Source organism: Octopus sinensis, linkage group LG3 (genome assembly GCF_006345805.1).
Source record: "Octopus sinensis linkage group LG3, ASM634580v1, whole genome shotgun sequence".
Taxonomy (NCBI): domain Eukaryota; kingdom Metazoa; phylum Mollusca; class Cephalopoda; order Octopoda; family Octopodidae; genus Octopus; species Octopus sinensis.
The window spans coordinates 36,097,501-36,109,879 of NC_042999.1; the positions used below are offsets into that span (position 1 = coordinate 36,097,501).

Below are 12,379 nucleotides of genomic sequence, written 5' to 3' on the forward strand. Positions count from 1 at the left end.
GCCTTTAGAAAATATTCGGAAAAAAAAAATAATTATCATATCGTTTTTGTACACTATTTACATGGAAGTGGAGAAAAAAAATATATTTGCTAAAATCATGCAGTACAGCACTGAATAAATAATTGGAGGAGAGTGGAGGTTAAATAACCAATGAATTAATGAATTAAACACAAACGTTTTATATGCATATATGTATATAAATATGTGTGTGTGAGTGTGCATATTATATGTGGGTGTAGTGGTGTGTACATATGTATTTCTATATATACATGTATATGTGTATGTACATATACATGCATATACGAATAGAGACATATACACACATGTATGTAAGTATATTTGTATAATGCTGGTGACTCACTGTTACTACTCAGAGTTTCGCCCTCAATATGCTATCCCTTTGGCAACAACATACATGTGTGTGTGTGTGTGTGTATATATATATATATATATATATATATATATATATATACATATACACACACACATACAAATACTCGCACACACACATACACACATTCAGAGACTAAAACAGCGTAAAAAGCTACAATTTAAAAACCTACAGTAATGTCCTTCTTAAAGAAAAAATAAAACAAATCCATTAACAAAAAATAATAATAATAATAATAATAATAATGGAAAATATTATATTAAAAATCTGTTAATATATGCAACAATATATATATTTTCTTTTTGGCTCATATTTGGTATCCAGTCTTCATGTGGGACAAGGAGTAAGACTTTTGTACTCTGCTGCAATGGGTGTATCTACCAGATGCAAAGAGTCTTATAAAAAGTAATAATTTGAGAATTAAAAAAAAAAAAAATGACAAATAACAGAAAAAGAGAGAAAAAAAACTATGTGAAATTTGAAATAGGAACAAAATAAATATTAACATCATAAATGAGAGTTTGTTTTTAACTTAAAAAGTTAAAATAAATTATTGTTATTATTACAATAGGGCTGTTGAACTTAAGCTATGTGGGAGAAACTCCAGCTTTTTTTTATAGAAATTTTACTATGTTTGTTTGTTTCAGTTAGTTTTCCTTGGAAAGTGTGTTTACATAACTGTGGGAGAACATTATCAACAAAAGAAAATATCCTGGTTTGATTTTTTTTTGTGTGTGTGTTTGTGTCTTTGTTGTTTTTACTGTTGCTCTACTTTAGCTCTTTTAGCGAGGCAATTTCCCCCTTCCATGTGTTTATCGAGGTTCTTAGGAGTCACAAACCCTTCTCCGCAGTGAGGGCATTCATTCCTGGACTTGAGCATATGGATTTGTGATTTCATGTGGCGATTCAGATCTGACTGAGTTACACCTTTGTAATTGCACAGCTTACAGCAGAATTCACGAATACCTGCAGAACACAGAGAAAGAAAGAGAGACAGACAGAAACATGAATGAGCTGTAACTAAATGATAATTTGAACACAAGGAGGAAACAGACTAATATCAAACTAAGATTAACTCTTTCACATTTAAACCAGCCATATCTGGACCAAATATTCTACCTGTTTTTATGTCCAAACCAGCCAGATTCAACCTCCCACATATAGCCTACAAGGTCATTCTAAAAATAAACAATCATGTCATTGAAATTTTGAAACCACAAGATAGTGCATGACTAATTCAAAACAATGTGAATAGATACACATTGCATTTGGCACAGTAATCTCAATGCCAAATGGTTAATATATCTCTGACAACATTTTAACATTTTTTGTAAGATGATTGTGCATGAATCTGTATTTCGTCAGCAGAACACAGCTGGTTTGCAATGTGGCCAAATGAATATTGTCTTCTTGATACATTATTGTTATTACTGTTGTGTTATACCAGACCAGTCTTGAATGAATAGAGTGCCAACTTTGACTATTCCATCTTTTTACAGACCTATCTCAGATTACATCATCCTATATGACCCTCCATCTGATTGTAAGGAATTTGTAATTTATCTGTCAAGAAAGCCATCTCTAGCTACAAAAGCATTCAAATTGAGAGCGTTATACCAGGAGTATAAAATGTTGTATGGAACAAAAACAGCTAGGAAATTAGAATATAAAATCAGATGGCATGGACTATGTATATAAAAAAAAACAGCCTTTAGTAGCAACTGGGTAGACCAGTGTTTCTCAAACTTTAACTATTGTCTCTTTTATTTTACTAATGCTTTCTCAATACCCCACTTGCTACATCACTATCATTATTGTTTTAATGTCCACTTTTATATATGCTTGCATGGGTCAGACAGAATTCATTAAAGTAGATTTTCTACAGCCAAATGCCCCTCCTGGCACTATCCTTATTTGTAATAATTACCCATAATCGAATGAATTTTCATGTAAGAAAGGAAACAAATGACACTGCTTACATGACGGTGACACTCATTTACAACTAGAGTGTGATGTCAAGACAAGGAGACACACACAACACAGATATAGATAGATAGATAGTTAGATAGAGAGGACACAGACACACACATTGATATATATGGCTTGACTGTGTGGATAAGAAATTTCCTTTAAAGCACATGGCTTTAGGTACAATCCTACTGAGCAGCCTGTCAGTCAAATATCTTCTACTTTAGCCCCAGGCTGAACAATGCTATGTGATTGAATTTGCCAGATGGAAACTGTACAAAGCTTTTCATACGTGTGTGTGTGTGTGGTATTTCGTGAATGTTTATATCACATGAAAAATCCCTGAGCTACAGTTGATGTTGTCTGTTGCAATTTCTCTGTCAACAAACTATACACAACTATGTGCTTTTAAAGATGTGTGGAAAAAAAATTTTTTTAATTCTTGTTCATTAACTCATGTTTTAAAATTTATTTTAAAACACTATGCCTAATGATCTTGCAAGTTTGAAATGATTACACTCTCTCTCACAAGATTCTAATAAAACTGAAATATGTCCATTACTATCACTCTCCTGTCATCAAAGATCATATTTTTACCTCAAGTATGAAAATTTATAAGTTTCTATGAAATTAATAATTAAGTTCTTGAAATTATCTCCCCCTCTTTTTGACAGCCATTAACAATTACTACTAAGTTTTTGTTTCCTTTCTCTAATTATGAGGGAAATTCCAATTATTTGAAGTCATTCATTGCATTAAGAAGGACATTCACCCATAGAAACCATGCCAAATCAGATTGGAACCTTGTGCAGCTCTCCAGCTTACTAGTTTCAGTCTAACTGTCTAACCCATGCCAGCATGAAAAGCAGACACTAAAAGACGATGATTCTTGTACACATCATTCTGGACATCAACACCTACCTGATTTATTTAAATTTATATCACTAAGTTACACACACACACGATAGGCTTCTTTTAGCTTCCATCGACCTAATCCACTCACAAGGCTTTGGTTGGCCTGGGACTATAGTAGAGGAACTAAACCTAAAACCAAGTGGTTGGAAAGCAAACATCTAACCTAAACAACTGTTCATATACATCATCATCATTTTATATCTGTTTTCCATGCTGTTGTGAGCCTGACAGCTCGACAATATCTAAATCAGTTCTTATTGAAGTTATAACTCCCCTAGACAGGTTGGAGGACCACATCTTGCTCAGATGTCAGAGTTTTGTCATGGTTTCGGCAGCTGGATGACCTTCCTAACAAAACAACTTTACAGAGTGTACATGAAGGTGGGGGGAGTGCTTTTTTTTTTTCTGTAGCACCAACACTAAAGAGGTTGTCATGTCCTTGGCAAGAATAAAGAGGTTTTTTTTTGGTTTGGTGCTGTCTGTTTGTTTCGCCTTATTCATGTTTTTTTTTAAACAGTTTTTTAAAAACATTTTGTTCAATGTCTGATTATGACAACCAAGACCTTTACAAGGCTTCCAAGACTGATAGGAGAAAAGGGGCAGAAGAAAGCACAACTGATGAGTCATGAAGTAGAAAGACATCGAGTTACTCCCAGGGCAGAAGGATGACCTGAATACTTGCAACAAAAGAACCTTAGGGAGCAGGCAGTGATGGTAAAGAAGATGACAGACTATAGATATACCACCCTAAAATAGGAGCAAACTGCCACAGTTTCCCTCTAATTTTACTCACAAGGTTTGGGTGAACCTGAGGCTAGGTTAGAGACACTAAGCCAAAAGAGCTGTGCAATACGATTGAGTCTAAAACCACATGTTTGTGAAGCACTTAATGAGATAGCATAACCTGACTTACAGAAGGAAGATAGGATAAATAAAAGAATATGAAATACCTTGGTGGCGCATCATGTGCACTTTTAACTGGCTATTGGTGCGTGCATAGTAATCACAGAATTTACACTTGTATGGCCGGATATCTGAAAGTACAGTGAAGTTATTTGAATGTTAGGTGGTTAATAGGCAGAAATGATACAGTATTGACGCTGCTTCAGTGGTAGCAAGATGAAACAACAAACTGATCAGGCATGAAAGTTAAATCACACATTAACTGTACATGATAATTCCAGACCTCTACATCAAAAGTGTGTGTGTGTGTGTGTGTATGTGTGTGTAATTCAGTTTTAATGGTGAAATTTTCAAGTAAGAAGTCACTTTTAATATTAAATATATGTCTCATTGTCATTGTTTTAATGCCCACTCTTTCATGGCACATAAAAAGCACTATCCGAACGTCGCCGATGCCAGCGCCGCCCCGACTGGCTTCTGTGCTGGTGGCACATAAAAAGCACCATCCGAACGTTGCCAGCGCCGCCTTGGCTGGCTTCCGTGCCACTGGCACGTTAAAAGCTCCAACCGATCATGGAAGATGCCGGACATCCCCCCCCCCCCAGCACCTGTGCAGGTGGCATGTAAAAAGCACCCACTACACTCGCGGAGTGGTTGGCGTTAGGAAGGGCATCCAGCCGTAGAAACTCTGCCAGATCAGACTAGAGCCTGGAGCAGCCCCTGGCTTCCCAGACCCCGGTCAAACCGTCCAACCCGTGCTAGCGCGGAAAACGGACGTTAAACGATGATGATGATGATGGATCAGAAGGAATTCTTTGAGGCAGATATTCTATGGCTAGCTGTCCTTTTCGCCAACCCTCACCTTTTTCCAAGTAAGGTAGTATTTTCCCATGGCTGAACATGTTTTTTTTCTAGAAGACTGGATGGCAAGCATGACAGTGGCACACATTTACAACTATCACATAATGTCAAGACATGAGACACAAACATAAACGTACACATGTGTGTGTTTATATATATATGTGCACATGGCTGAGTGGTCAGAGCATCAGGCTCACAATCATGAAGTAGTGATTTCGATTCCTGGACTGGGCTGTGTATAGTGTTCTTGAGCAAGACATTTTACTTCACGTTGCTCCAGTGCACTCAGCTGTAGAAATGAGTTGCGACATTACTGGTGCCAAGCTGTATCGGCCTTTGCCTTTCCTTTGGATAACATCTTTGGTGTGAAGTGAGGAGGCTGATATGCATGGGTGACTACTGGTCCTTCATAAACAACCTTGTCTGAACTTGTGCCTTGGAGGGTAACTTTCTAGGTGCAATCCCATGGGCATTCATGACTGAAAGGAGTTTTTACCCTTTTAATATATATATAAATACGCACACATGGTTCCGGGTTCAGTCCCACTGCATGGATCCTTGGGCAAGTGTCTTCTACTATAGCCTCAGGCCGATCAAAGCCTTGTGAGTGGATTTGGTAGACAGAAACTGAAAGAAGCCCGTCGTATATGTATATATATGTATATGTGTGTGTGTATACATTTGTGCGTCTGTGTTTTTCCCTCCACCATCGCTTGACTACCGGTGCTGGTGTGTTTACGTCCCCTTAACTTAGCGGTTCAGCAAAAGAGACTGATAGAATAAGTACTAGGCTTACAAAGAATAAGTCATGGGGTCGATTTGCTCGACTAAAGGCGGTGCTCCAGCATGGCCACAGTCAAATGACTGAAACAAATAAAAGAGTAAAAGAGAGAGAATAAAGAGACACACACACACACACTTAATGATCTTCTTTCAGTTTCTGTCTGAAGTTGTGTGGCAGTATTTTAGTGTGGTACAAATGTGTGTGTGTGTGTGTGTGTGTGTAATTGTCAGGTGGGAGGTAGGAAAGCATGCATGTGAGGGATGTATAAGCATGTATGCGTGTGAGGGAGAAAAAAAGAAAGATATTGCTGAAGCAAAAATGGTAGCAAAAGGAACGTGGAGGGCATGATTTAAATTAAAATATGTAAAAGAAAGAGAGAATGATAGAAAAAGAGAGAATATATATGAATTCTGTGGAGAGAAGAAACATAACAGAAAAAGGTAAAAAGAATTACAAAATGAAGAATTTGAGTGTTCAAAGGATAGTGGGAGGGCTAGGTGTATGTATGCATGCGTGTGCATGTATGCATATGTGTGTGTATGTGTTTGCACATGCATACATATAATGTGTGTTTTTTGTTCCAGGAATAAGCATACCACATTTCCACAAGTAGTAAATGACGATGAGAAGTGTTGGCAACAGGAAGGGCATCCAGCTGTGCAATGCCACCTTAGAGAACCTGTTTAACCTATATCACATGTAAAAGCAGACTTAAGATAATGATGATGATGATGATATGCACAGGTATCAATAAAGTGATAGACACAAAAGCAAAAAGACAAACTGCAAATTTCTTGAATAAATTGTAAAGTTAACAGCACTGAACTTCAGTTTGCTCCATACTGATTGTAAAAATAAATAATATAAATAAATGTATACATGGAATTAATTATTGAGAATATATTTAATAAATACACACACACACACACATATATATATATATGTGTGTGTGGGTGTGTGTATATGCATGTGTGTGTGTATATATCTTTATATATAAAAGAGAGGTTGTGTGTCTGTCTCCTACGATTTAGATTCCTAACTACTCCCACATTTTGCAGTGGAGTTTAACCAAAACTGGGTATCTTATAGTCGTGATTCATATCGAGCCCTTCTGGGTATTAGCGCGCGTCTACGATGAGTCTACCATTTAAAAAAAAATTTACCATCATTTTTTTCCATTTTAATGCATTTTTTCCGCTATTATATAAGGGAAGTAACTCTCTAAAAATGTCTACGATGAGTCAACGATTTAAAAAAAAAAATTACCATAATTTTTTTTCCATTTTTAATGCATTTTTTTGCTATTTTTTGGCTATAACTCTCTAAAAATGCTTATATAGTTATTTCCCTTACAAACCCGAGCAACGCCGGACGATACTGCTAGTATATATATATATATGAATGTATAAATTTGCAGCCTGGCTGTGAAAGATGCAACAAGTAAATAGGCCCCAGAGTCTTTGGTAAAGATTCTGTGATCTATTCAAAGGTTTCATTTCAACAGCAAGACTGCATGTATGTTTGGGACAGCACATGCACTAGTGGTTAGGGATGCTGGGCTCATAATCATCAGATCATTGTTTCAATTCCTGGACTGAGCAGCGAGTTGTGTCTCTTGAGTCAGGCATTTCATTTCTCAATAAAGTAGTCTATTTGAGTGCAAATGAGTACCAGCTGAGTGAAGGTGCATCCCTTTACCCTCCAGTTGTCATATCCTCAGTTTTCCATTGGAACATGGGTGGGAGGCCTGAGAGGATGTCTTTGTCAGCTTCAGACCATGCAGGCACCTAAAACAATAAGCAAAAGCATACTTGGTTGCCAGTGATGGCTATAATTTGGTTATAATTTCGTATTTTTGCCTGTCTGTTTTTGGTAATCTTATAATCAACCCTTGTGACAAAGAGGCACAGAAATTCTGTCTTTCACACTTCCTGGAGAGACAGAGAGATACAGTTTGCAAAACACTGTTTTTTAGCAGAAGACTTGCTACTGATGTAAGGTCATGTGTGTTTCTTTTACATTGTGTATCAGGGGCTAGCCATTTCCATCTGTTCTTTTCCAGATTAAATTTGTGTCATGACTCCAAATAACTCGTAAATTTATGAATATTTTTTGAGCACAATTGGCAGTAAATATCTTGCAAAGACTAATTGTATATGTGTGTGTGTGTGTGTAGAGAGAGAGAGAGAGAGAGAGAGAGAGAGAGAGAGAGAGAGAGAGAGAGAGAATGAAAATAAGTCAATATGTCCAATTCAGTCAACAATCAGTAGACATAGAGGTGGAGAAGATTTGATCCAGTTCATTCACTTTGAACATATGATTGTCTTCCTAGACTGCTGAAAAGCCATGTGATCTACTTTCACAATGGGACTAAATACAAAAAGATGTGACCAATGTATATATTATTTGTAGATACATAGTCTTAGTGCTGCTACAGTGCGCCACTTGATCATTCATTGAGCAATGCATATCATCGGCGTCATCATTGTTTAGCCTTAAGTCAACCTCAGGTAAGTAGAGTGATGATCAAAAATGTTCCAGCAGCAACCATCCTGTCTTTAATTTCAGACATGATGTGTCTGGAATCACATCATCCAATATGTCGTTCCACTTTTAAGATGATAGTTGAAAGGGGGTTATGGCAGCTATTTGTGACATGTAGAGATAGTCTTGCTGCCTCAAGTGAGCATCATGGTGGTTAAAAGTCATGATGTAAAAGTGACAAGTTTGCTAACAGTTAAAAAGAAATCAGAACAGAACAGCATTTGTCACTGTCACAGAAATAAAATCTTTCATTTCTACAATGCCATCATGTTGGCAGGTAAACTGCCCCCCCCCAAAAAAAAACCCCATTTTAGTTGCAAGTGCAATGTGATAATAGGTATACTGTATCTCTGTAGATTGTAAGAGTTAACTAAAAAGGTTTATCAGAAAGGGAATCAGGCTATAAAACACTGCATATTGGAGTGTGACCACAATGTGAGATTCAATCTGGGTGTAACCATAATGTAATAATCATAATGACTTCATTGTTGCCCCGGTTTTCATCAGACAGTGATTAAAAATCCCATGGGTTAACATCATCATTGTCATCATCCTCATCATCATTTTTGTTTGCTTTTCTAAGATGGTTAGACAGAAATTGTTTGGAACAGTGTTTTACAGCAAGATGCCCTTCCTCATGTGACTCCTTTAAGCTCCCCCCTTACAACACAGAGATAAAAGGTACTTAATCTAAAAACCACAATATACAATATAATTTGGAGCTAAAAGTATTGATCCGCAGCAGTTTTTTTTTGTTGTTTTTTTCCCCCCTGACTGGTATGAATAGTAAAAATAAGCTGGCATAAATATATAATGATGTGTAGATTTACATGACATTTAGTATCAACTGAACAATTAATGTCACAACATCTTTGTTTCTGATCAAACACCCATTCAGAAATTATAGTGTCCTCTAATACATCATAATAAACAATATATTCTACCCCAATAGTTTACAGAACTAAACTGTCAATCTGATATACTTTTATAAATTGGAATAAAAGATCTTAATGATTTTAATGCATTTTATTAATTAATCTATGAAGGAAAGGAGCTTTTGTGTGTATGAAAACGTTGGGTGGTTATAGTGGGTTTGCATGGTTGATGTTTGGTTTGAATTATTGGTGATCACTGTTTGGTGAGTCATGGATGGATTTCAGGCTATGATGGAAGAAAGTAAAAGCAGTTAAGGAATATATTTCTAACGTGTAAGGATTGGGTAAGTGTCACATATAGGGGAATAAGTAGACAAAGAGAAATAATGAAACCACAGTATATGGGAGATGTCATCAGAATGAAACAGCACAACATCACGACTTGTATTTTTTTTAAAGGATTAAGTCAAGGAAGTGTATTTATATGTATTTATGTCACATACCTATGCTAAGAGATATGTGTGTATTTGTCATACACAGCTTTGTTATTAATAAAAAACATGTATGTGTATATTTATGTCACACGTTTGCTATTAAAGGAATGTGTATATGTATGTGATGCACCTTCACTAAAAATGTAATGTATGTGTGTGTTTATGTTACACACCTTTACTGTTATTCTAAAATAAAAAATACAATACAAAATAGAATTTAAAGGTATTTTATACTTCAAATTACAAAAATGGAAATGTCAACAGGAATTTCAAACTAATTTTTGATTTGATTTTCACGTTAAATTAGTTTTCATGCATATCAAAGGATACAAGTTCATCAAAGGTCAGACAATAAGCATACTTAACATGCATTACAACGATAAACTTTAGCCATTGCCTTTCTCTTCTACTTAGCTAAAATTTACAATCTCCTTTCTCCAATCCCAAGCAAATTACTTTGGAATGAACTGGTTTACTAATTGCTTTCTTGTCTTTTGATCACATCTAACAGACACACAGCACTGAAATATATACACATCCAGACACCTCCCCACTAAACTAAGCATTCAATACATAAGCAAAATCTCATTTTAAAGTAACATGCACAAAAACAAGCATAAGTAGACACACACACACATTTCTTCCCCCCCCCCCCCCCCGCCACCACAAAGAGTCAATGTAATATGTATTTGCATCACCTTTTACTTCTATATTTTTAGTTTCTTATCGTTAATGCCATTGGCTAAATTAATTCATTTGAGAGGTGATAGCAAAGCATTATGGTTAAATCAACATCAATCTACTGCATATTCAAACACTTTTGATACCTACCTGTCTGAGACCACCCCTTGTTTTATAATACAAATTTCGTGTTTAAGTGATCTTAATTAAAACCTTTTGTCAAAGATTCACACTCACTTATGTGCCAAACACTATCTTAATAACAAAGTTATTTCAAGAAAGTCTTCATTATTTCCAAAATTAATTGCAACAGAGGCAGTGTATTTCAGCGGAAATACAGTAACAAAAGGGTTAAAGTCAATAAACTCAATGGACTGGCAGACACATGTGTTAATCAAAGACACCTTATAGTATTTAATTATGGCCTTTCATTAGGCAAGTTCAAACTTTCTTGAGGTCAATCATGTCTTTCATCTTTTCAGAGACAATAAAAGAACGTACCAGTCAAGTACTTGGGTGGATTTAATTGACTATACCTCTCCCACTACAAGCAATTTGTATCCTGCTGCCAATATTAGAAATGAATAATTACTTCACTTCCTATCACCAGAGATATTTATCAGTGATCATCCCTATTGATTTTATGAGATAGGAGATTTGTGGCATTCATGCTGTTTCTGAGCACAATGGTAGTACAAGTGAGCAAAATATAATAAAGAATTGAAACTGTGTTACAGATATAGGGACTTACCTGTAGCTCAATGGTACTCGGCATACACATGTTTGAACACACACTTTCATGCATGAACACATACACATTATCATGCACAAGAATGCATGCACCTGATCAAATACACATCCTGAAGCACACATACATACACAGACATCCTATAGAAGAGATGGTGTTATTTTAAGGCCACCAGTTTTAAGAACAGTGGATATGTGATGTGATTATATAATATGCAGAAAAAGAAGAGGCACCTTGAAGTAAATACTGCATGCTGGTACTTGAACAGTTTGTCATCAGCAACAACAAAAAGATACATTTGGCAATTAAACAGTTGATCAAGAAAAGAAGAGAGAGAGAGAGAGAGATAGATAGATAGAGAGAGAATAGTTTCCATGCTTACATTTTAGCAACTGGATCTAGTGATCAACACAAATGCAATATTTCAAAAGAGCATTTGTCAAAAGAAAGCCAAATAATAAAATAATTGAAACAGTCATAATCATAATGACAACAATAACAGCAACAAAAAAAAGCCCCTCCCCCGCCCAAATTACTACTATGAAAAATTTAGAGTCAATTATTATTGTTTTTTTTTCTTGTTCTTTTAGTTGAGAAATATTGACATCTTTTGACTAGGCATGAATGCCCTTAAATAGACATTAAATTATATTTTTTTAAAAATTCACAATAAAGTCTGTAAGTACACTCAAACAAAGAGGGTACTTCCATAAGCGTATGGGCTTGTAGACAAAGTTAATTTTTTGCACAACAAACTGCAATGGCAGAGAAACAAAAACCAAAGAAAGAATTAAAGAATCCTCATTGTACATACAAATTCGCAAGCATAAAACAAAAACACATATACATGCGTTTATATACACATAATTAAGTCTAAATTTTATCTGCAACATGAATATATATATACATATATATATAGATGGATAGATATGTATATATCTACATACAAATATATATATATATATATATATATATATAAAAATTAAAATTGAATTTTTTTTTTTGTTAAAAAAGAAGCAAGGTGAAACCCTCACCCGTTTTAGGAACTTGTTTTGTTACATCTAGGGCATATGTATATCCTTCCAAGGTCATCTCCCCTTGTCTGTTCTGAATCGCACCAGTCTCAACTGACAAGTGAAAAAAGATGGGACGCTGTGATGTACTTGAGCAATAGAAACAACCCACCACCCCATACACATACAAAAGAAGTTAAGA

The 12,379-nt window shown here is 35.6% G+C and overlaps 1 protein-coding gene across 7 annotated transcripts in view; it reads right to left on the minus strand.

Annotated features, from left to right (window-relative positions):
* Positions 1–633: 633 nt before the first annotated feature.
* Positions 634–12,379, minus strand: part of LOC115209715 (zinc finger protein 236) — a 217,776-nt gene continuing 206,030 nt past the window's right edge. For 5 of the 7 annotated variants that reach the window (XM_029778206.2, XM_029778208.2, XM_036500927.1 and 2 more), the window contains 3 exons: positions 12,199–12,291; positions 4,225–4,308; positions 634–1,357 (listed from right to left, as the gene is read on the minus strand). In XM_029778206.2, coding sequence (XP_029634066.1) covers positions 1,149–1,357; positions 4,225–4,308; positions 12,199–12,291 — 386 coding nt within the window. In that variant the 3' untranslated portion in view covers positions 634–1,148. The remainder of the gene's footprint in view (positions 1,358–4,224; positions 4,309–12,198; positions 12,292–12,379) is intronic. The other 2 variants (XM_029778209.2, XM_029778210.2) reach the window with 1 other exon arrangement.